At 40.7% G+C, this 25,638-nt stretch overlaps 2 protein-coding genes and 1 long non-coding RNA gene across 5 annotated transcripts in view; 1 reads left to right on the forward strand and 2 right to left on the reverse strand.

Annotated features, from left to right (window-relative positions):
* Positions 1-39: 39 nt before the first annotated feature.
* si:ch211-25d12.7 (src-like-adapter 2) lies at positions 40-5,165 on the reverse strand. The gene is made up of 8 exons (XM_034868404.1): positions 4,789-5,165; positions 4,089-4,177; positions 3,888-3,987; positions 3,711-3,797; positions 1,999-2,102; positions 967-1,119; positions 754-883; positions 40-608 (listed from the first exon to the last, which is right to left on the reverse strand). Exons 2-8 carry the CDS (start codon positions 4,159-4,161, stop codon positions 485-487), a joined length of 771 nt encoding a protein of 256 aa, XP_034724295.1. The 5' UTR covers positions 4,162-4,177; positions 4,789-5,165; the 3' UTR covers positions 40-484.
* On the forward strand, positions 2,643-25,047 carry LOC117942771. Its single transcript, XR_004656216.1, has 3 exons — positions 2,643-2,712; positions 10,724-10,734; positions 25,037-25,047. It is a non-coding gene; the product is annotated as an uncharacterized LOC117942771 (long non-coding RNA).
* ndrg3a (ndrg family member 3a) overlaps positions 8,035-25,638 on the reverse strand; it is a 36,257-nt gene continuing 18,653 nt past the window's right edge. The window contains exons 1-15 of one of the 3 annotated variants that reach the window (XM_034868398.1): positions 20,626-21,007; positions 16,322-16,427; positions 15,981-16,101; positions 15,457-15,519; positions 15,302-15,362; positions 14,327-14,413; positions 13,041-13,097; positions 11,864-11,967; positions 11,493-11,558; positions 11,356-11,407; positions 11,201-11,248; positions 11,065-11,100; positions 10,931-10,982; positions 9,669-9,707; positions 8,035-9,103 (exon numbers count right to left, since the gene is read on the reverse strand). In XM_034868398.1, coding sequence (XP_034724289.1) covers positions 8,931-9,103; positions 9,669-9,707; positions 10,931-10,982; positions 11,065-11,100; positions 11,201-11,248; positions 11,356-11,407; positions 11,493-11,558; positions 11,864-11,967; positions 13,041-13,097; positions 14,327-14,413; positions 15,302-15,362; positions 15,457-15,519; positions 15,981-16,101; positions 16,322-16,427; positions 20,626-20,676 — 1,116 coding nt within the window. In that variant the 5' untranslated portion in view covers positions 20,677-21,007 and the 3' untranslated portion in view covers positions 8,035-8,930. Of the gene's footprint in view, positions 9,104-9,668; positions 9,708-10,930; positions 10,983-11,064; positions 11,101-11,200; positions 11,249-11,355; positions 11,408-11,492; positions 11,559-11,863; positions 11,968-13,040; positions 13,098-14,326; positions 14,414-15,301; positions 15,363-15,456; positions 15,520-15,980; positions 16,102-16,321; positions 16,428-20,625; positions 21,008-25,638 lie in introns of those variants that run through there. The other 2 variants (XM_034868396.1, XM_034868397.1) reach the window with 2 other exon arrangements.

The raw sequence follows: 25,638 nt of genomic DNA on the forward strand, positions 1-25,638 counted from the left end.
CATGCGTTATTATACCAAGAAAATACAGGCGAGACTCCCTTTTTGTGTTGCTCATTTATCAAATAGCTAACATATTTTATTGGATTCCAATATCATAACAATGACAACAATCATATTACAATATATCATTTTAAAATTTCATATTGCATTCAACAGCACATATTAAATTAAGAGAAACATTCAACTTTTGAAATCAATTGAGAACAAATGTCTCACAGACTTTCAATTTTCAGCTCACACCTCCTCTGTGTGCCTCTTTAAACACACAAAAACAGTTTTGTTGCTGACATACAGTATGTTACAACATACATTGTAGTGTCTTAGCCCATCCACAACTCCAGGGCGGTCTGCAAAGACTACATTTGGGCATGCAGATCTCCTCATCCAATGGCTTGCCCAAACTAGAGATGGGACAGGACAGCATGCATCTGACTTCCCTCCATCTGTCTGACTTCTTTTTGTCAGACTGATCCACTATTTCTCCTCAAGTGTCCCAGCTGTGATCGTTGCCCTCTGTCATTTGGAGGTAGGAGGTGATGGCCTCCCTCAGACCTTCGCTCACCAGAGAGTTGTCTGACTCTGTTCTCTTCCTCTTGAAAATCACTGAACTGGAAGAGACAGAAACAGGTTTTCAAAGACTAATAAACTTCACAAAGATTAATCAATTGTTATTTAAGCGGGACGCTCATGCTCTGCTGTAATAGTGTGACATTAGTCATTAGTAGAAGCAGGGCTAAAGACAGTCTGCCACACCTGCTAATGTCCTTCCAGTTTAGGGTAGGCCTTCTGACAGTTGTGGGTAAAGGCCTGGCTTCTCTAGCGTTGTCTAAACCCTGGATGAAGCAAGGCTCTGTCAGCCGTCCACACAATCCATCTGCAGACTCTGAGAGAAGAGGCAACATTTTAATACTAATTTTTTAGCATGCTGCTCAGGCAGGAAAACATTATAACATCATCCGTGCAAACCTGAATAGTGTTCCACCAGGTGCTGCAGGGAGGGGAAAGGGATTCCTGGAGATATGTAGACCCAGCCATTTTCAAGGTGAGGGATTCGGTAGTGCTTTACACAGTCCAGGTATGAAGCGTTGGCCCTCTTCAAGACAGACAGCGAGTAACAATCTGAACATGAAAAAGACAAGAGATGCAGCAGTTAAACTACACAGACTTGATTCTTAATTTTGCACATAATTAATGCCAGAACTGATTTACATTTCTTTTCCTTCTTAAACCATAGCTCCAATTGTTTCTAAGGCAAATTAAGCCATTCTAATGATCTGACTACTGTCACGTCTACAAGAAAGAATCTTTTAAAAGTCCCATGACATGGTGTTCTTTGGAGGGTTTATATACAGTAGACCTTAGTGGTCCCCTAATACCATATCTGAAGTCTCCTTCCCAAAATTCAGCCTTGGTGCAGAATTACACCAATTACTAGAGCCAGTTCCACAATAAACTTTCCTTAGTATGTGTCTTTTCTGAGTCTATAGCTTTTGAGGAGGAGGGGCAAGATAGAGGCTTGAGGTGTGGCCTTGACCAACTGCCACTTTGCAACAAGTTGTTGCAAAGCCATGATGTCTCTCTCTCATGGGTGGGCCAAATTCTCTGGGTGGGCAAAGCAGAGAAAGGGGAGGTAACTTTGCCCCTTATGACCTCATAAGGTGCAAGTTTCCAGATCGGCTCATCTGAGCTTTAATTTTCTTGAAGGTAGAGCAGGACACTCAGGGCTCATTTCACACCTATCACCATTCCACTGGGGGACCATATGCAGGCTGGGGGAACTCATTTTAATGTAAAAAAAAACTCATAAAGTGAAAATGTTAATGCCAGGGGCCCTTTAACAGCGGAACTGCATTAGAAACCATTAAAATTATCCGCTGACACCCATCCCACATGATATTTTATAGCTAATTTTATTTCCTGGCGTCACAGTTTGGGCTTGGATTGAGTATGTTTTGAATGCAATTCACAGTGGGGGAAAAGAACAAATAACCCTCTTACCTTTGTCTGTCTCTGACTCTCGAATTAAGAAGGCTCCGTTCCGGTTATTAGGCTGCATGAGCAGCTCCACTGCTTTGCACCTGCTGATGCCTGTAAACATCCATCTGAACAGGAAGAAGACACAGTGGGACAATGAGACAGTGTTGTCATAAAGACAAAAATAAATATGTATGTTGCTGTTGTTTTCAAGTTTTTAAAAAATCCACTGGAACAGTTTCAAAGCACATTCCCCACTGGAGGAGGACTGAAACTGCAGGAGGCAGAGGTTGTTGTCATGACATTGGAGAGAACAGAAGTTTTGTTCCAAACCTCTGTCTCCACTGAGGTAAAGGTTACCACTACAGAGACTCCTCCCACCTGTCAGGGGACTCCCCACCCCTCATTTTACTTCTGTACAATTCCTCTGCTGTTTTTCTCTCTCTCTCTCTCTCTCTCTCTCCCTCCCTACTGCGCGCACACACACACACACACACACAAACACACACACACACACACACACACACACACACACACACACACACACACACACACAGAGACAGGTTTGTGGCCCTATCTTTGTGGGGACCTGTCATTGACATAATGCATTTCCTAGCCCCTTACCTTAACCATCACAAGTAAGTGCCTGACCTTAACCCCAACCCTCACACCATAACCATGACCTTATTCTAAGCTTAATCCTAAAATCAAGTTCTAACCCTCAAACAGCCCTTTAAAGTTATGGGGTCCAGCATTTTGGCCAGACTAAGCTGTTGGGACCACATAAGTACAGTTGTATTCAAAATAATACTAATAATAAATCATAGTTTTTGGTAGAAGTGCGGTTTTTACATGGCAAAACAATTTACTGGTAAGTAACAGACCCAAAAGTCAAGACATGCATGCTTCTCATTCTGTGTAATTGAATCTGTAATTGAAAGGGGCATGTTCAGAATTACGGCAGCGTGGGGCGGCCTCTAGCTCACCCAGCGGGAGCTTTCGCCCCACGTTGGGTGAGTCCTGCAGTGGTGCAGGGTTCGGATGGTGTTTCATCCCCCATCTCTCTCCCCCTTTCTAGTCTACTATCACTACCACTACAATAAAGGGAAAAAAGCCCCGAAAATATTCTTTAAAAAAACAAAATAATAATCGCAGTGTTGTGTTCAAGTAAATGGCGCAACATTCTGTAGAATGATGAGAGCAAATAATATTTTTTTGGTCTACGACGACACCTTTGCACTGAAATCAAGCCACAGTACATTGTGAAGACAGTAAAGCTGGTGCAAAAATCATGTTATGGGGATGTTTCTCATACTCTGAACAGCCTAATACTCCTTTTTCTTCACTTTGTGTAAAGGTAGAACATAAACTTGGGCAATTTTGGTCATGTTTTGAATGGTAATTGAATGTGCAGTGTTCCCGATGCATTGACACTATGGAATTATAATTTTTGACAGGACAGCTAGGTGAGAGACATGAAGGAAATCATCACAGGCCAGATTCAAACCCTGGACCTCTGCGTTGAGGCATAAACCTCTCAGTACATGTGCACCTGCTCTGTCACTGAGCCAACCTGGCCACACACCGTTCACGTTTTTAAACCTACTGCTATTATTCTGAGCACAAATGGACTCCCGGTGTTTGGAGCCCACAAATAAAGCTAAACAACACCACACACACACACACACATTAATGAGACAGATGTCTTAACATGAGTTCTTATGACAATGACCTACCTGTGTGTCACCTTGGCGATGTAGATTGTGGGAACGTAGCTCTCACGTCCTGTGTTTGTAGATCTCACCATCATATAATCACCGTCGCTGTTGGGGAAATTAATCAGCAATGACTAACTGGATCTGTCTAGGTGAAAACAACGGTGAGGGTGAAACATTAGGAACTACATCACATACTCTGATATGATGGTGAGTCGTTCCCCAAGGCACATGGTCAATTCTGTACGCACAAAAGATGGGTAGTTACAGAGGGATACAATAGTGCTCTCCTGGAGGGCTGCAGAGAGAAAGAAAGAGAAGCATGTAATAAACCAAATGCTTGTCTTACATTTTTCTTTGTTTTATTTTCTGCGGTGATATTTGGGGAAAACAACCTACGTTGTGATACAGGTTCAGGTGGATTTTCTAGGATTGTCAGGTTGGATTGACATCGGATGGGGCAGGTCCCCATGTCCTTTGGTTTCTTGCTGATTTGAAATGGCAGAAAAAGAGACACAGGAGGAAATGAAGAGCATAATTCTAAGGGTCTGTCTTCAAAGGCCTTCAATACCCTTCACATTCATAATGTAATTATCCCTCTAGTTATTAGATTAAGACTGCTATCTGTGATAGAGCTCACAGGTACTGCACACTATTTTGCAACATGGCAACAATACCTACATGTAGATGATACAGGAAGGCGCCTAACCGCAACAAGAGGCATTGATATCCTGTGTTAAATTTCCATGCAACATGTTTACGAGGAATGAAATCTACTTCACATGAATGATAGATTTTTTTTTTAATTCATAGATTTTATTCCTAAAATGCATACTACATACTGCATACTAAATAATAGCAGCAGGACGTAAATAAAATATCTTTTAAAAATCAAATGAACAGTTTAACCTGTAACTGATTTCTCCATTCACATAAAAACTGATATTTCTTTTACAGTAATAAAAGTGATCAAGCAGTAAGTTTACTAATATTCTTGAGGTATAAGTCAAGTCATTGAACATAACAAATAAAGGAAGGCGTAAGAAAATTTCCTTCAGGCAAAATACCATTACCAGAGCAAGTAACATAGACTACTCACCTCCTTAATGTCTGTTTGTCCAGAAATTAAATTCCGCACGATAACAAGTAGTAATCCAGATCTTTCTCAGATCCACTGGTAAATTACAAATCTTTTTTGATGAAAAAAAAAGGCTTGTCTGCCTTCAGCAGACATATACCCTAATAAACTCAGGTTTCCACTCAGGCCTGCTAATCAATCAGAATTGTTCCCTCCTCTGCACTGTTCTCATGAAGACGGCTGTTTTTACAGCTGTTTATAGTGGTGGCTGACTGAAGAGACGAGACTTCCTGCATGGCCTTTATGTATGTCACCCTGCTGCAGCTTCCTGTGACGCTCAAGACCTTGACATCCCGACTCAGAACATCTCGTGTTGATCTCTCGAATGCAGAATGTTTTCAACTGGGGTTTGTAGAGCATCACTTGTTTATGGAATGAACTGTTTGTCTACGTAAGCAGCATGTACACATACATGTACCTGCACCTTGTGGTGCAATGTGGTGGGTTGAAACAGTGACGTTATTTCACACAGACAGTTTGTGTGAATTAGGGTTACACTGGTCCAAACTACATTTTATCTGCCTTTAGATTTTGCAGCTGTGATGTCTGGTTAATGGAAAGCGTTGACCACATGTTCCCTGTTCAGTGTTCCCATTACATTCAGATATTGTCAGTCATGTTAATCATGTTACTCAGATAAGAGTTAAACCTCTGCAGAAGCATGACGAAGGTTCCCCTGCCAGTCTACTCCTACCCTGATTTATAAGCAGTCATAAAGTTCATCCATCATGCTGACACTGCAATGAAGCAGTGCAGTAGTGGAGCAATATGACAATATGGCAATAAAGGCACTTTGTACTCAAAATAATCTTTTGTGCACAAGTTGTCAAAGAAAATTACCAATGCTTTGTTTTTAAATTAATTATTCTTTCAATGACAACTAAGCAGCCATAAACTTCCTTTTTTTGTATATTAGAGATGGTAGAAATCATTTGACTCGCTGGTTTCTCTTTGTTTAGAGATATGTTCATGCTCACAGATGCTGATAAAATAGTCAATAAAATAATTTGTCCGTAAAAAAAATATGAAGTAATATATCTCAATTTGTAGAGTGAAATTGTGGAACAGTCTGCATGTTAACTGAAGCAATGCCCAAACATGATCTAGTTTATGAAATTATTCCAAAAAAAAAATACAAATATAGGATCCTTACTAAATACAGGGATGAAGGATACACATACTATACATACATATACACACGCCTGGTGACCAAAGCCCTTAGTCACCAGGTGTGTGTACATGTATGTATAGTATGTGTATGCCAATATGCACATGGTTATTTATTGCTCTGTCAAAACAATTAAGATACTATGTATATAGCTGTTTAAATTATGTTCTGTATTTAACTGTAATTATGTAACAATGGGTCTGATAAGGGACAAGTATGTCAAGTTCTATAATTGTAAATCATTTTTGTAATCAATGATTTTAAGGGGTAGGATTACATAAATTTCTACTTCTTTCTACTCATTTTCGAGCATGTAAATTAAGAAAATTAGCTGACGAAATTAATGATGTTATCTCTTTCTTGTTTTTTTACTTTTTTAATTTGCTGGATGTGTTTTCAACAACGGCTGTTGTCTTTTTTTTTGCGGAGCCTTCCTAATCTCTTCTCGTACTGTTCTTTAATCAGATTTACTGAGTCCAAACTCTACTGTGAATGGAACAAATAAAACATTTCTTTACCAGAACAGGGTCAGATGTGTGCTGTAATCACAGAGAACAGCATGTTAGAGCAGGCGGAAAGAACGTCTAATCAAAAAATTGAATCATTCCATACCAGTGTGTGGGATATCTTTCTCAAACGGTTTTCTAGATAGGTACACCAAATATAGCAAAAGCCTTATTAGTAATTGTGGTATCTAACTCCACATTATTTATAGTAAAACTATTATGTTCAGATCGCAATTACATAAGAGTGTTATCTTAAATTGTTTGGATTTGAGTGCACATGTTTTAGACACAAAAAGTAAACTGTTCACAGAGATCGCAACACAAAGTGGACACAGTAGTCATGGGAGGGTTGTTGCATTAAACTGTACAGATACGATGGTCTTCACCCCTGTATGTACTTAATGAGAGTTTAATTTCTCTTTGCCATCAATTGAGGAAAATTGTAGTGTTGCACAATGGTTACACCAGCACGATAAGAGAAGCCTCAATGTGCGAGTCATCTGCTTTAGTCCATCTTTTTAGTTTGAAGTCAACCTCCTTATCTCATTTGCACTGCAGCTGATCATTCAGTTTTTTCAATATGTGCTAAATATAGACTGCCTCATAGTTGTCACTGTGAGGAAATAAGAACAAGCGTGGTTGGAAACTAACTTACCACAGACACCTCACTTTTCCACTAACGGAGGAGGATAAGCACAATCACTCACTGTACTGAGACATACTTTTTCTTTCTTTCTTTAATCAAATGCATTCACTGCACTTGTTTTTTTTATGTGCAATTCAATTCAATGGAGTTATCTCAGGACACTTTGCACATGGAGTAGATCTGGACCACACTATGATTTACAAAGAACCAACAAATTCACACAAGCAAACATTTGGCGTGACAGGGGCAACAAAAAACTTCCTTTAAGGGAGAAACCTTGGACAGACACTGATACAGATATACCTATAATTCATAACAATTATAGCAATTGGCATGCCTGTAAATCGAGACCCAAATCCTTAAGAATTAAGGGTCTGGAATCAAGTACCGAAAGTTGCCCATCTCGGGGTGCGGCACAAAGCGTGCATTTGAAAATCTCCCTACACTGAATTGGAAAACACTATGACCAATCACAACAATACAGGGGGTAACGTATTCAGAGCCCCATATGCTTAGCTACCAGCAGAGCTAACTAGTAGATTAAACTGTTGCCATGTTTAGCTCAGCTCTGGCACGGCTACATCAGATACACCAATGTGATCGGCTACAAGGGCATAGTTAATGAGCAGCATTACTCGATGCCAGAGTAACTCACTGAGCAAATTCAAATTGTGCTCTCGCGAGAACTCTGGATTTCCAGGGTAGCAGTTGGTATGATGCGCCATGGCACTTATCAATTACTACCAATAAAAACAATCAAACTATGACTATAAATAATAGTAGTTGTAGCAGTGCGGGGCGTCAAAGTGGACCACAGTAGCAGCTACCAGTGCACTTGGTAGGCAAACTTACTGGCAATGTACTAATAAATGAAAGCACCAGACAAGTTGTCGTGTTGTAGCTTTATTCAGTAGTAATATAAATGAGTTGAATCGGCAGACTGTGAGTACCACTGGGCCCTTCATCAAAGGGACTTGTACGTTTCACATCAGAACCCACTTGATAAAAGGTTGTTAAAACATCTATTCAACGGAAAAACATTAACACAAAGCAGAAAGAAAAAGAGATGAGATCAATCACAAAAAGAATACAAAAAAATGAATGCATGTAAAGTGACACACTGGTACAGGACTTTACCGACAATGTTCTACAGTCTGCAATGGTTCTTTCTTGTATCACTTTACCTTTATTTCTGCCGCTACAGTAGGTTGAGTGATTCCTCTGTATACTTTAGACTGTAGATTTTTTCCAGCCTCACATTGCAGTAAGTTTGGGTTAGACAGAGATACAATGACTCAAAAATCAATGCATCCTACAAGTTTAGAGTTCACAACAGGAGAGACCAGTTAAAATAGTAAAAGTGTTGGTCTGTGCAATGATAAAAGTCTACCAGTTATTTTAAACATATGTAGGATTTTTAAAGTGTTTGTAAAGACAACAAAAACTAAGACAATGTGAAAAAAAAAAATGCAAGGGGTTGGTGTTGACAGTTGAGTCAATCATATGGTTGACCATTTGAACACACAACACATCTGTATTTAGTTATGGTTTCTGCTAGGAATGTGACTTTGATGGTGTATTTAATATTCAATATTTAATAATATGTATCTGGTAATATATTTCTTACATTCTCTTTTCTAATCACAATAGTTAATTACAGAATCTCCTGGCATTGAGTTGCTTAGGAGAGGGATGAGAGAGAGACAGACAGAGGGAGAGAGAGAAGGAGAGGGGGAGAGGGCACATAAGTTACTATGAGTGTGTGCAGGGGGTTGGGTGTGGTTTAGCAGGAGACTTCCATGGTCTGGGGTCTGGCCTGGTTGTCCAAGGCCCCCATGGCGCTGCCCTCCAGCAGGCTGTTGAGGTTGTTGCGGCTGCGACTGCTGTCCATGGACGTGATGCTGGAAGAGGAGGTGGTGCGTGAGCGGGCCAGACGAGTCATTCCTGATGACGGCACTAAAACAGAGAAACATTGCGCATTGGTATTCCACTCACACAGCACGGGGACTCAGCGCGGTGTGGGAGCACTTACCTACATGCAACAACAAAAGAATTGCGTACCATGCAAATAATTCTCAAATATGGAGACTAATAATAATAAAAGAAATATGAATAGAAACAGTGAACAGAAAATGGTTACATGTGGGTTCACTGCAAACCCTGAAGCCCTGAAAGCATTACAACGGCATAACACAGCATTTGCAATTCAACTGAAGTGGCTGAGGAAGCAACACAATCAGGTCATGCAACAAAATAGGACACTGAGGACAGAATCCATGCTAACAGGACAAAAAGATCTCTTACAGGGAGATGAATGTGTGTCACAGTACGCAGAATGATCTCACTGTGAATAATTCTGACTTTATCCACCACACTATTGCTGCTGTTACCAATATGGAACAGTGCTCTCTGGAGAAGTTCTGCATACATTGACATTCATCCACTGTGGAGTGCTAAGAGGCTATTAGGTTCTATTGGGTTCAAAGCCTACTAGTCTGACAGCTGATTAAGAACCCAGTACCTGATTCGTTGCTGAGGTGACTGAGAAGAACGTAGGGAACTGTAAGCAATGATTAAAGAAGGAAGAAAGAAGGAGAAAGGGAGAAATGTTGAAAAGGTAGTTCTCATGTTGCGTCATCCCACATCAGTGTATTTCTGATTCAAACTGAGGCTCTGTCACAGCTTGGTGGTCATTGACCACAAAAAGTGTTTTGCTATCAACAACATGTAAGAAAGCATGGCATGTGTGCAAACTAGAATCTATATTTCCTGTACTTTCTGGCGGTTTCTCTTTTGCATTTCACATTGTGGCAATTCTTTAATCAGGGAAAAGCAGCTTTCAGAAACATACTGAGGTGTTGAGATTACTTTTCTACACTCTACTTTCTCTGCTTGAAAACACTCTTTTTAATCCGTTTTAATCCTGCAGTGGCATTTACTCAACAGGAGGACTCTGTGGCCTTTAAAGCAACACTGAGGCACTGACATGCTGGCTACACCCGAGGGTGCCTCCCACGGTGAAGGGTTTTGGGAACGGGAGAAAGCAAAAGAGAATTAGCATTACAGAAATACACACACAGAAAGGCATCATCTGTATAGCCAGAGCAAGCAAACTTATTGTCTTGATTTCATCCATCCTTAGTCTGGTTGGTGCACTGTAAATCAGTACGGTCTGACAGTTTTTGTTTTTCTTTGCAGATGAATGACCTGAAGGCCTGTTTAATTATGCACACTGAGTCTCTCTAGAAAGAGACTTCATCATTAAACAGTTCTGGATAGAAAAGAAAATCACACCACTACAAAAAGGTTATTTCTTAACACCCAGTCTGAACAGGAAATTAATTATTGTTCAGCACATCTTGAGGGCCATTGTTATTTCAGTAATGCTAGAAGCATTTACACCTCACCTACTGAGGGTTGTGGGGACCACACACTGCAAAGAGCAGAGAGGAAATGGCATTAGCATCCAGAGCCCATCAGGCTGCCTCTCCGTGACCAGGCTGACAAAAAAACGGTGTCTTTTCATGCACTGTTGGCCACAATCCAAACTCCATTGGTGGGGGTATTTAGCAACAGCTTAGACTGCAGTGAAAACAACCCTAATTTAGGCAACTGTCATTGCACTCATGTCAACAGGAAAGTCTGAAGAACACAGACAAACCTCGACCACAAACACGTCAGCCCAAAACCTCGTCAACTAGTTTATACCGCTATCACTTTTTTAATTCAAATGTTTTTACTGACCAACCACAAGTAGAAAAAGACGTGAACATGTTAACTTACTGTAGCCCATTCCCTGCACAAAGTACTTGAAGGCCTCAGCAAGTTTCCCTGGCTGCAAACAGATAAGGATTCAAAGTTAGAAGATAATTTAGACAAATTGCTTAATGATCAAACCTGAAACCTGAAGAACCAACCTGCACAACTTGGGGCAAGCCTCCACAATCAGCCATCTGGAGAAAATTATCAGAACCATAAATTAATTCTTTGTACAGTCAAAAACATTATACCATAAATTTTATTTGTCAACAAATGTCTTACAAAAAGCTTCACCTTTAGCAGTGTGGTCTTGGTAGGATTTAACCTGGAATTGCACTCCACCTAAAACATTAATCAAGAGGTTAAAATTGAGCTAATAAATAAATGATCATCCATGCAAACGCTTCCCTAAACTTCTTATGTTACTGAGAAGACGAGGTGTAACTCACCACAGCCTCCACCGCAGGGGATGTGTCACCAACCACCAGCAACGCAGGGCACCTGGATGGGAATAAGATTAGGCATAAATATTCTCAAAACGGTGCATTGAAAAACTAAAGTTTATTTGTGTCTTCTTAAAACCTACGTTAGTGTGTTAACGGTGTCCTCATTCAGACCTACGATTGGCCTCTCAATCTCCAGGTCCCGACGGCTGGTACAGGGAGACAAATTACGATTAGATCTGGAACAATGTGATCTGGCTAAAAAGTAAGGTGACTTGGTAGAAATCCTGATTTTAGGTGCACCTCATGACTTAATACTTCACCCTTGTTCTTTGTATTGTGTGATGCATTTCCTCTTTCTATTTATTCATATCTGACTTACTGCATGTTCTGATAAAGAGTTTACATGCGTCGGCTATACCCATAAATGTGATCAAGAACAAAATAAATGAAAAAATGCTAGAAACGTAGAAAAACATTTGTGTACAGTGTGTAATAATGTATCGCATCATACTACTGATAGGAGCCACAAAAGAGGGCCAGGTTGTCCTGGTTGATGTCTTGGGCAATGTGGAGTCGGTAGGTCTGGATCAGCTCTTGGTTCTCTGTCAGCTCATCCTTTTGAACAGAGTAAAACAAGCCTCAACTGACTTCAAATGAAATAAGAGGTAGACTCCATATAAAGTTTATGTAATCACCATGTATTGAATGTACAGGGAGAATTTGCAACAGTCATCCAGACAAGCTGGGGTCTCTGTGTGTACAGTATGCTTAGCTTTAGCACTGTGGTTATATTATTGCTTAATTCACATGAAGATTGCATGCCTTGTACAGCAGCTAAACCTGCAAAAATAAGACAAAAAGAAACTGTCTAATTCTCAAAGCACCCTCGAAGGGTGACATGCACCCCTAACTGCGATGCCAAGCAAATTGTGTATTTGAATTTGGTGCAACACTGGCCCCCAGCTATGCAAATGAACCTCATTACAGTCCAATTCACAATCAGTGCTAACATCCACACATGGTTACAGTGAAATTATAAGTGTCTTCAGAGTTGGTGGCAACAAAAGTGCATTTATGAAGGGGTGCCCTTCACTTCAAATCAGGCCATCTTCTCTTACAATCTGAAGGTGCGTTGACTACCCCATCAGCACTGACAGACGTGGTTTCTCTCGGTCACGTTTAAATTCCTTGACCGAAAAATGTCACTTTTCTTTTTCTCGCTGCCATTGTTTTGCCATCTATGTTCTTTGCACAAGGCAACATATCTACTTTGCCACATCAAAATCAGAAAGAGGGCAAATTGCACTGAGCTGCAAAGCTTGCATGTTTGCGCTGTAATATTATAAGGGCAATATCTTTTGCTAATCGGACCATGACAAGGGACAGATGCCGGTTGAAAGTGATGCACAATTCTTGGTGCTATCATTGGCCGCAATCCATTCTTTGTGAATTCATCCTTGAGTCTGTAATTTACCAGTTTAAATATCCAGGATGACAAAAATAGAATAATTAGTAAATGTCTGTTACAAGAGCGAAATGAGGTAAAAGGTATCAAGGGAAATCAAGAAAAGCCTACTGAGGTTTAGTAAGTGTTTCACATTGTTAATGAAAAAGGTCAACAACACACACACACAAAAAAACAAAAAAAAACCACACACGGTGAGTAATGTACTGCAAGAGAAACTCACAGTGCTGAAGTGGTGAGCCATGATGATATCCACCAAATTACTGGTCCATCCAGACAGCTGCACATGAGAGGAAGACAGGTCCAGTTAAGACAAAGACAAGAGCTGACTTACTTTTTATTTAGGTAAGAACCTTATGAATGGTTATGGCTATATAGCCATGCCTGTGTCTACATGAAGTGTATGGACCAAACGACTTAATGTTTGATTTAGAAATTTCTAAAAAATAAGCAAATACACAGAGAAGCCAAATTCAAGTTTTAGAAATTGTGAAGGATGGGGCATCCTGGTGACCTAGTATTTGTGGTGCATACCATGATAAATGCAACCTTCCTGGTTTGATTCAAGCCAGCTTTGTCACAAGTCATAACCCCCTCTCTCTTTCTTCATTACTACTGTCATTAAAGACAACATGCTAAAAACAACCTTAAAATAAATAAATAAAAGGTCTCCTCTCTATCATCTTTTAAACATTTGGGTTGGTTGAGCCAAAGAATAACAAGAGAACAAATGAAGTGGATTTTAATCTATATGGGACAAAGGTCATATCAAAGGCCCCCTGGTTTGATGCCTGTGTGTAACACTAACGCTGCAAAGAATGTTGTCCCCCAACAATCTTGTATAGCACACACAACAATGTGCAGTTAAAAGTATTGAAGTATAGTAGTAAACTTCAGTATTGTGTGACTCACTGCAAATTATTTGACTCAAAATAAAACCAATCCAAATGAATGAACACTAGTAGTGCTGTTTTAATAAGTTTGTCCAGGAACAATCTGAAGCTTAGTTTTTAATTCATTTTCAAGTGCCCTTAACCCCAAAACTGCAGGTTTAATCAAATTAACAAAGGATTAAAGTCCTTGCCTTTTAATGGCATTACTCCAACATGTATACATCTTACGATTACCTCTTTTTAAGTCTCTTTAAAACAATATCCCATTCATGAAAATGTATTATCAAGTATTCTGGGTATAAACAATGGCTTGGTGTCAGCATCCACAACTCCAAAATAAGTAATCGTATTCAGTTCTTGCATCATATAGTAAAGTGAACCAAAATATAGAATAGACTAGAATTAATTGCTAGGCATGAATAATAGTTATTTAAAAATAGTATGGTTAGGGTAGAGAGCATAAAGAGAAAGTGGTTGAACTCCAAAATCCATTCATTAATCAAAACCTAACAAATGGCTAAACACTGAACTGAAATGGCTGATTAGTTATCTAAGTAATAGCTTTATGTTGCAGATTGACTGCGGACTAGCTTCATGCTGTATTTGGAATGCTGACCTTTGAAGCCGCCCAGTCAATCCAGCCTTCAGCACATGGGTCAACATTGATCAGAACCAGCCCCTCCACCAGGGTGGGGTTGTTCAACTGGAAAGAAAAGGACGCACATCAGTGCAAACTTGAGTGTATTACATTTTTACAAATATGATGGTCCTACATGGGTGGTATCTTGCATCATGCATTGTTTTGTGCATTCCCTCAACAGTGCAGATACAAGATAAGGCCACTGCAGTGGTCTCTAAAGTGATAAGTGAAGCATTTCTGTTTGTTTAAATGAAGATATGAAACATTGAAGATGGAATCCTAAGCTTCTAAATTAAGGGATGTAGTTTGGAATTGCCTGAAGACAGAAAGAGGATGTCTGGGAATCCTAAACTCCATCTTGCACAATGCTCAGGGAATACTGCGGAGGGCGCTTTCAAAAACATGCAAATGTGATGCAGCAACAGCTGCTATAAATCTATCAAGGGTAAACACATTTTGTTCCAAGCAGGTTAGAGCAAATGCATTTCAGAATCAATTTTTTTCATTCATTTAAAACAAGAGCAGACTCTCCATGAAGAGCTCCGTGGTATGACTACTAGTCCCTAAACCTTCCCTTTTTAACTATGACCACCATCTTCTCTTTCCATTATTTAACTTCCAGTACTTCCTCACTCCTCTCTGTCACTTCTAGCTCTTTCTGCTCGATTGTACACATTCAGTTATTTTAGCTCTACTGCGCTGAGTGCGGAAACTAGACGTAAGCAAATGAAAAGGAAAGAACCACCAAGGCGATTCATCATTTGAAGAATGGCAGCGTATACAGCAGACTGTGGAGAAACCTGATGCCCTGTGTGGGCTTGATGTGAGGCTTCAATGTTCAGTATAAAAAGCACTGTGGCCTGAAAAACTTCAATTAATACAGGCAAAACAGAGAGGAGGACAAACAAAGGGTGTGAAAGTATAGACGCTCTGGTCCTGATTGGGACTCACTGCAAAGCGGGTGAGGATGTACGCTCCAGCTCCCACGCCGATGCCGATCACACTGTTGACCCTGCAGAAAAAACACTCGTTACTGTGGGACTCAAGATGAATTGTAAATTTGTGCACATTACTATTGATCAGCTATCAACACAAAGCCCACTCACTTGAGCTGAGTCATCACAGAGGGCAGCATTTCAGCCAACTCATCCATGGTTGGGTAGCGATAACTAGAGATAGATGAAGCGCATGTGAGTCTATGCAAGTAGTACGGGCCATTAACTTATGTTTGAGTTAATGTGATAACTGAGTTTATCATAAATTTAAATATTCAGCACTCTATTGACTTATAGGTTAACCAATGAATGTGCTACATTAGCAAATGAACAACCAATACACCTTACATTCCAACTAAAGACATACATACATATATTTAGTTTTTTTAAAGATAGTTTTTTGGCCATTTTTAGGTTTTTTATTGATAGGACAGTTGAAGAAATGAAAGGCGAGAGTCAGGGGGAACGACATACAGCAAAGGGCCACGGGTCGGAGTCAAACCCAGGACTGCTGCGTCGTAGAGTAAACCTCTATAAATGGGTGCCTGCTTTACCAACTAAGCTATCCAGTTGCCCAACAATGAAATACATTTGCTCCCATTTATCAGTGCATGTAAAACCAGTCCGACACCCACCCAGTGGGGAAGGGAGGTGCACCTTCCTGCTGGCCAGGCGCATCAACGTGAACCACTGCAAAGTGCTGTGTGATCTCCTGCATGTCCTCATAGTTGAACAGGGTGTTGAAGCACGACTTGTCTAGAAAGGTGCAAACAGAGGACGCACTCAGTATGTGAGAGTTCAGGAGATAAAACTCGAGGACCTGTGTGTGTGTGTGTGTGTGTGTGTGTGTGTGTGTGTGTGTGTGTGTGTGTGTGTGTGTGTGTGTGTGTGTGTGTGTCAGGTGTAGAGGCTAAAACAAAAGATTCATCACATCAAAGACATTGCGTATCGATGAGTATATTTTTGGCTGACTCACGGTTGAGGCCAATGTCATGATAGGTGAGGATGACGGGTCTGTTGCCCTTGGGAACACCTCTCATTGTCACATGGAGAACGCCATGGGGAGTCTCTATGTCATGCTCCTGCAGAAGAAAAGAAAAAAAAAAAAGAGTATGTGTGAGATTGATGGAAAAAATACATGGTGTGTATGAAGAGAAAAGGCTTGCACACAAGACTAGATTTGACTACTTTAGTTTGACACATGTCTTTCTGTGGCATGGCCGATGTTGTTACATTTAAAGGATATTTCTGGCGTTAATAAACAAACACAAAACAACAGTTCTGTCTTTGTAGCTCAAGCCTGATATAGCTTGTGCTCCAGAACTCCATTATCATCTAAAAATGATCAAAAACACATAAAAGAGCCAATGTAGATGACACATTCCTTCATTACCCAGCTAATAAGCCTAGCCAATGCAGCTGTATTTCTTTCAAACTAGCAAAGTTATATAAACAGGGAACTACATCCTTGTACATGCAAATGGTGCAGAACACATATATTCACTAGAGATAGAAACTGAAGTCTAGGGCTGGGGATATGATGAAATATATCACCAAAATATAAAACAAATGTCTATTGTATACATTGTTCTATAATGATTTACTGTCAAAAAAACCATGTGAGCCAAAAAACTAACTGTGTTAAGACAATATTTACGCCATATGGATGTGCACTTTGTTCTGATCCTTGCAGTTTATGCTCATTTTTCACCAAAGTTTTTAATAAAATGGAAAAATACTCCATACCTTTTATTTGTCAAGTATTTGATTCACACAGGAGTGTACAAAAGTAGGTTTTACAATGTGGTTATTTCATATTGATTATTTATTGAATTACAGGAAGACATGATATACTGTAATATCATTATTGGGATACGAAATTATCGCCCAGTCCTACTGGGTTCAAAGAGTGGCCCCAAAATAATAATTTTAATTTAATCCATTAATTTGGACATTAATGGAGTTCTATGGTATGGAGAGGTAAGATACAGGCTGTGGATACACAAACTATATTATAAGTAGCATCAATACATTTAAGCATGGTTTTATTAATTTGATTATTGATCAATTTCTGCCATAATGACTGATAAAGCAGGCACAGGTGTACAAATAAATCTACAACAATGCTTGAACAAAGCTTGTACACAGACGTGATTACTTTATTCACAAAACTCAGACACAGGAGACATATTCCATATTTCCTAGAAAAACACCCGTTGACCACAACACAACATTTAGGGTTTCTATCTCCAATTGAGGATCCAAAGCATGCACCTCTTCTCCACCAAACATTCCTTGTACCCTTAGAAAACCATAGAACAGAATGAGCTGTCTGGGAAACGGTCTTTTCATCCGGTAAAATAGTCATTTTATCAGAGTGTATGAAACTCTCAGCAATTTCACAAGTATGACACTGCAAAAAAGAATGGAGAAAGACCCATCAAAATTCAAATTGCTCAAACCAGCTTCATTCTCTCCATCTTCAGTACATCACAGTGCCGCTACAAAAATAAATTTGATTAACATAAATTGGGGTAATTAGTTAAAAGATGACACAGCAAAAACAAATCACAGGCCCAAATGAATGTTTGAGAGACTCAGAAAGAGTGTGGGAAGTCACTACGGGAAATGTGATAAAATACAGGAAGTGACAATGCCAGTTTCCAGAATTCCTTCAGAATCACAACATCCCAAAGGTTAGTATGATTTGATGCTGTATACAAGGCTGTGCATGACGTAACTATGTGCATGTGTGCTGGGTGGGGCGCTCAGCACTCGCCTGGTCTCAAGGCCCACTGGTCATTAATAATAAAGAGAGCGGGCCTGTGCGGACGGGAGACATGGGTTAAGGCTGACTGACATAGAGGGATCGTGACTCTTAGCTGTTGCCCCTCCTTGGTTCCCACTACAGGTTGTCTGATGGATGTTTCACAATCTCTTCAGAAGAGATGGAGTTACATTCTCAAGGACAAGGCCGCAGTAATTTACGTCTGCGATCTGTAATGGACACAGTAACACAAAAGGAAAAATACACCGCAACGGAATTAGATATCTTCATTTGTGTGGGTTTTTGTACAGAGATTACACTGTCGCACAAAACATGAAAACTGTATAGCGCACAGTCAGTAAGGGTTGCTTTTTTTTTGGTCTGCAATCTACTGTTACTGAATAGAACCTCTCAAGCTGAGATGGAACAAACCATGAAGAAACACTCCTGCTGACAGTAGACCTTGTTCTTATTGGAGGCCTTTTCACAGATAATGAAATGATTTCTGCAACGTCGGCCTGGCGGGTGGTTGGGTGGATAGGTGGGACGGGATTTGAGGGGGGGACGGGACGGGCCACAACAACCTGTTATAGACAAAGAGAAAAGTCTCCATTGCTGGCGATTTTGTTTTTAACACAAGGACAGTCAAGGACACTCAGTTTATAGAGAGGATTTGCACTAAGAAACAAGGCAAACAGTTGTGGTAATGCCTGCCTTCTGTCATGTGCATGTAGTGTACATGCACCAGAGAAAGCCGGCATCTGCGCCGTACTACTGATCGGAAATGATAACAGTGAGTGGAAGTGGATGGGAGGAAATAGAGCGTGAAAGCAAGTAGGGACAGAGACAGAAGGAAAGAGAGAGGAGACAGGGTGAGTCCTATAGGAATAACAGAAGGGTGTGCCTTAAAACAGAAGGGGCGCATTGCTTTAATTGTTGTGCTTTTCAAGCCATGCCCTGGCACAAATACACACACACACACACACACACACACACACACACACACACACACACACACACACACACACACACACACACACACACACACACACACACACACACACACACACACACACACACACACACACACACACACACACACACACACACACACACACACACACACACACACACACACACACACACACACACACACACACCAGACATGGGGTGGGGCTAGGCTGGACAGCTAGAGGGGGAAAAGAGGGAGAGAATTGCAATGGTAGCAACATTCGTGGTGACTAGTAGTTGGACAATAAGAGTGGGTGTGGGTGTTTGGGGGTTGTAGGTGAGATAGGAATACTGAGTAGGGGTTTGTGCTTTGAGGAGAGGGGCTTCTGGAGGTTGCCCAGTGCAAACACTTGAGCTCTTGGGTTTTGGTACCAAAACAAGGAGGGTGAGGTGAGGGAGGTGAAAAAAGGAGAGCAGTATGTCATGCTGTTCCTCTTCCCGCAATCCCTCTCTTATCAATCCCTCCTCCCCCTCCTTCCTGTTTTCCACGCCCTGCCAGGAACGGCACCAATCACCCCTGAGGACAACATTACATGGCAAGAAACACCAAGCAGCCAGCAGCCTGCAAATTAATTTAATGTACACACAACTACATAGGCATACTGACACATAAACACATCCATGGCTCTTATGCATGTTCTCCAGTGTTATCATGCCAGGTACATGCCACCCTGCTCTTCTTTGACACAAACTCACCACCTGCAGCACACGTGTCATTGAAGCAGTAGGTTGAAACTACAAACTCAAAGTCCCTGCAGGGGAGAGAAGGAGCCGCTACGCTGGTTTTGATGTGTCATTTCTACAGTGTTTTGTGGGGTGAGTGACCTCCCAGCTTGTTTTCATTGATAAAAGAATAGGGAAAACCATCTTCAACCGTTCACGGACAAAACACGCATTCCTGCAGGTTTGGATAAACACAAAAATGCCCCCTAAAAACACACAAATACCAACAAGCCTACTGATGGATGGACACCCACATACTGACAGGCACGTACACATTTTCCGGGCATTTGCAGATTCAGAGACACTTGAGCACGACAAACATGCATCTTTCATATCACATTAAAATGCACTACTGCCCCCTCAGCATGTTTAGGCTGTGCAGACTGCACACATGGGTACCGTGTGACTTGCAGAAACAAACACACACACACACACACACACACACACACACACACACACACACACACACACACACACACACACACACACACACACACACACACACACACACACACACACACACACACACACACACACACACAGAACAAATGTTCACCCAACAATAGCAGCTGCCTAGAAAGAAAAAGCCCAAAGTCTTAGCCGTCTGCTGAAGGTGGTGACAAGAAAGACTCCCACCAGCTTTTCCTTCTCAGAGCCAGTTGCTGTCTCCTTCTTTGGGCAAACTGCACAACAACCTCCCCCCTAATCTTAACCAGAACCTCCTGCTGCAAGAACTCAGTCAGGTGTGTCAAGGCAGGCAAGATACATTTGTCACTCACCACTCCATTCCCAGAGCATGCAATCTGGTCCAGGTCCAGAATAGCTGACATGTTTTTCCCAAGCAGGAGAGGAGTGTGTAATGCTATGTGCAAGTGTTTGCTCGGCAGCTTTGAAGATCCCTAAGAGGAGGAGGAGGGCGGGAGCGTTGGTAGGAAGGGAGGGATGTAGGGTGAGGCGGCTAGAGCAGCAGTGACAAGAAAGATAAAGAAGAGAGGGAGGAGAAAGACACAGCAGAGGGAGTATGGAGGAGATGGGTAAATAATCTGAATGGAAGCAGAAGGGGAGTGGACAAGATGCAAAGAGAACGAGAGAGAGACAGAGACAAGAGGTAGGAAAGAGAGCAGGAAAAGAGACAGAAGGGGGAGGCGAGTGAGACTGCAGTTTGTGCTTGGTAGTCACAGCGCGTCCGTACATTCAGCCACCGGTGCGTCTAATTGGATTACAGAGGGTCAGGTGGGTAGGGGGAGAGGGTGGGGCTAAAGGAGCGAAGAGAAGAGGGGGGAGAGTGGGAGGATGAGGGGTGATGGGGTGCAAAGGATGCAGAGGCAGTCCTGGAAAATGGGCAGGCTGCTGACGTCACACTGTAAAACTGATAAAGTGAAGAGAGAGGAGAGGAGGTTGACTTTGACAGCTCGCCCTGGGCTGTGTTCTGCATCAGCAAAATGGCTGCTCAGCGCTATGAATTAGCAACAATAGTCCCCAGATTTACTTTAGCTTCACCTTGCTGAGGGTAAAGACTATAAGTGACCTTAGCATCCAAATAAGAAATACCTCAACATGAATATCCATAGGCAGACCCTGTTAATAACTTACATTTTCTAGAGTCACTCAGCAGAACTAGCGTAAAATGCAGCAGTCCGACATACACCAACAATAGCTTTGCTGAAAATGTTGTACATACTGCAACACTACTTTATCATGTAAATCGTCTTGCAAAGCTCCAGTGTTCATTTCAGTATTGACATTCAAAATAATAAACCTCATTATATTTTAAGCTTACTTATTATTCGAAAATAAACTCACAAGGAGTAACTATTTTTATTTAACATTCACAACCCTACATAAGAGGATCTAAAGCTGCCTCTGAATCCTTTGATCCACATAGTTTATTGATATCTCCTTTTCCACTCTTCTCTGTCGTCTGCACAACTGCTGGCAGTGCAGGTTGTCAGGCCTTTGTTTGAGATAGGCTGCTCTGTGCAGCCAATGGCACACATGTGAACAACAGAGTGGATGGGACTACAAAGTCCAGGGGCACTTCATTGGTTAGTCAAAGTAGAGGTAATTTGGGTTGTAACCGGCAGTTTCTCCTCCAAATTGTTCCTGTCCTAACCCACAGAGGGTGCCATTGACACGCATGTAGTGTATGTACATTTTGAGAAATAATTACTTTACATATAGACTAAACCACTAAAGTAATACAATTATCAAAAATACTGCTAATCTGAGCTATACAATATGATGCCACAAGAGATGTAAGCATTGTAAGGTTTACAAAAAACGTAATTAGTCTGTTTAGTTCCATCTCCAGTAATTCAAGCCAGATTGTGGTGAGGACATGACTAATTGAACATATAAAGTGATGCCAGATTATGGGGTACATGTGATTGGAGATGATACGTGTGACCGAACATGTTTACCCTTTCCTCTACAGGGAAGGCGCCTCTTTGTGTCATAAACTGAGTCACTGTGTTTCATAGCAGGACTCTGCAGTCTGAGGAGTCAAACAGGCACACAGTGACGCTCTGGGCGTCGTAGATTTGGTTCCATGTAGAGCTTTGCATTAACCCTGCCAGAATTTAAGGTTTCATTTCCAAATGGCCAAGAATTTTTTTTATAAAACTCTCCACAACATGACATGGCACGGTATATCGCATGATAGTCAATTTTACCCTCTTCTAAGATGATGACAACATCTGTGGCATACACTACATTTCTGTGATGCCTAAGCCTACTTTTAGGAGATTTAAAACTAAGAAAATCAACAACAAGAAAAGCCCAGCAGACTTAAAACACATCACACAAAACATAGCCCGCCAGCCACACAATAGACAGGCTTATGGCGCCCTCTGCTGAGCTTAATGAGATAGTGAGGATTTAAAAAAGCCAAAGACATGACTCGGCAGCACTTCTTCGTGTTTGGAATGGTACAAGGGCAAATTGAGAAACGGTATAAAAAATTGACAAAACCACGAAATGTGAAAACTAATACAAAAATATCAATACACTATACTGTATGTAAAAAATAATAATGTAATCTTGACAATTATAAGCTCACAAAACATTTCGGAGACTATTACCTAAAACGTAACATGCATTCCAATTCCATGAACACCATCTGAAACTTTTTGCTCTCCACAGCAAACACCATCAACCCATAAGATGTTCTATTTTTAAATTGTACAGTCAGCCATTTCCATTTCCTTGAGGTAACTGTGTTCTCTAGTATGCACTTTAAAACACAGCAGGTCCCATGGGTGGAGAAGGCTGACTCACACCTTCCTCCCCTCCTCGCTTCTCAGTAGTGTAAGCAGGACATCTTAAGGGGTACAAGACTGCAGCACCACACCCTCTAGGTTCTCCTCTCTGACCCCACCTCACGGCCACCACCACCACCACCACCACCATCATCATCATCATCAACGCCCCCCTTCTCATGCAGGTCCAGTGGGTTTTGACTCTTGCAGTACCTATGGGCCGCCTGTGGTAGAAGTCTTAGCAGTATTCAACAGGGAAAGTAGCTGGCTTTGTCCTCTAGCTGCTGGAATGTCACATCATTGTTCAGAGTCATGGTGTAGAGGTGAGGACCCCTCCCCCACAAACAGACAGACAAGTCTGCAGCTAATGCCTTGTGCTATATGTGGGCTATGGTTCTTCGTGTATTACTAAACTGTGACCGTGGTAATGAGGTCCAATGAAATTACATACCTTATTTCAACAACAGACCTTTTGATTTTTTTAACATCACATTTAAGTTTGTTTTAGTTTATCTCTAACCAACAAGCCAAGAATTTTCCTACACATGCAAACAAAAATGTACAAGATTAAAATAGCAATACATATCTATTTCACACTGAGAAGTATTAGAACCACAGTTGAAAAATATTTAAGGAACATATTTGAATGTGACCAATATTTTTGGTATAATACAGCTTGCTACCACAATTTATCCCAGAAACTGTGGCTATTTGCTCAATTGCTAGTAAGCTAGCTAACTCTCCTATTCTCAGATTTTCCACTAGTATGACTTAAAAAATAACTATACATTTTCATGATCACAAAATAGTATTAGTTTAAAAAAATGTATATCTGCCCGTTAAAACTCATTTACATGTTTGAGGTATTCCCAAGATTGCAAGCTAATTTGACGACAGGCCTATTTCCCAGCAGACATATTGAGTTGTCATAGTAAGACAGTGCGCCAGTTAGCAGTGACAGGGAATAATATATGCATAATATCAGGACCCTAATTCAGTCATTATTGATGTAATGATTTACATGTGTGCTTTTCCCGCTGCCACATGTCAAAATGTCTTCAATTAAAACTATATTATCTATAAAGTTCTAATTTTACTGTTAAAGTAATATTATTTAAGTAATGTATATATTTCCAAACAGTGTTCAAAGAATCATCAGTTTAAAGATGTTTTTTAACATTTCCTTTGGACTCCTGATTTGACTCTGTGAGGTCAAAATGACTGCCATGGAAATAAGGTCAAATCAGCTCAAGTCTGCCTCAATTCTACTGGTACAAATTCCGGTCTTGTCTTTCTCTAAAGTACAACTGCAGGACCTCAACTTTACACAAGAGGATGAGTTGACAGAAATATGAAATTGAAAATATTAGCAGCTAAGGGAGTGCAGCATTTTATGAATGTTAATGTATTAGTGACAAAGGAGACAGGAATAGAGCATGTAGCATGTCTGTTCCAGTTAACATGTTTTACTCTCCTCCCCCGCCTGCTGGAGCTATATTTAGCTCTGGTGGGATGCTGGAAGCAGCCATGACTGCAGAATATGAGAGGGATAGAGATTTAACCCTTTGCAACCATGGTGCTGATGAAACACAGCCCTCCTCAAGCAAGAGACACTGCAAGAAAAGTCCAATTGCATAGCACAGAGACGGAGGGCTGGCAATCCCCTTCCCCATGCAAAGAAAACATCAAAGAAAGGGATCTGGAACAGTGCCTGCTCAAGACCAATATCCCTTTTTACTTGAATGATAATTATTCTTACATTATCACATAAAAATACCCGACTTTGGTGGAAATGCTTACTGTGAAAATGCAAGTACAGTTTCTGAAATACAGAAACAATCACACAATTTTACTATGCAAGACATTAGCTGAGACAACTACTAAAAGAAATGAAATCAATGCACTTGTGAATCTCGTCCTAATATTTAATAAGAAAGTATACTGTGTTTTGAACAGTGACATTGTCATTTTCCTTACAGTAATAATAAATAATGAATTTAACTACTTATTATTATTATTATAATAATCAATATTCTTATTATTATTATTATTAGGCTTTTCGGTCAGTGGATCAGAGGTAGAGAGGGTCGGCCCTCAACCACAAGATTGGCGGTTTGATCCTGGCCTCCTCTAGCCACATGTCAAAGTGTCCTTGCAAGACACTGAACTCTAAGTTGCTCCCCTGACGCTATGAGGGTGTCCACAGCTCCTAATGCTAAGGATGAGTTAAATGCAGAGATTGAGTTTCACTACATTGTACTGTACCATTGTATGTGACAAACAATGAAGTTTATTTTTCCTTATGAGTAATCCAGGATAATAACTTGTTGAAAATAGCTTGAATACATTGAAAAGCAGTCCTCAATTATTTATCTCAAAACGTAGCTTTACCAGGTCTGATAAACTGATTATAAAATTGCTACTACTAAACTGTTATAAAATTGCGATCTCAATTCACCCGTTTCACAATTCTGTCAATAACTTGCATTTTGTTTTTTTAATGACCTATTATTCTCTTATTTTATGAGCCGACTG

Source organism: Etheostoma cragini, chromosome 4 (genome assembly GCF_013103735.1).
Source record: "Etheostoma cragini isolate CJK2018 chromosome 4, CSU_Ecrag_1.0, whole genome shotgun sequence".
Taxonomy (NCBI): domain Eukaryota; kingdom Metazoa; phylum Chordata; class Actinopteri; order Perciformes; family Percidae; genus Etheostoma; species Etheostoma cragini.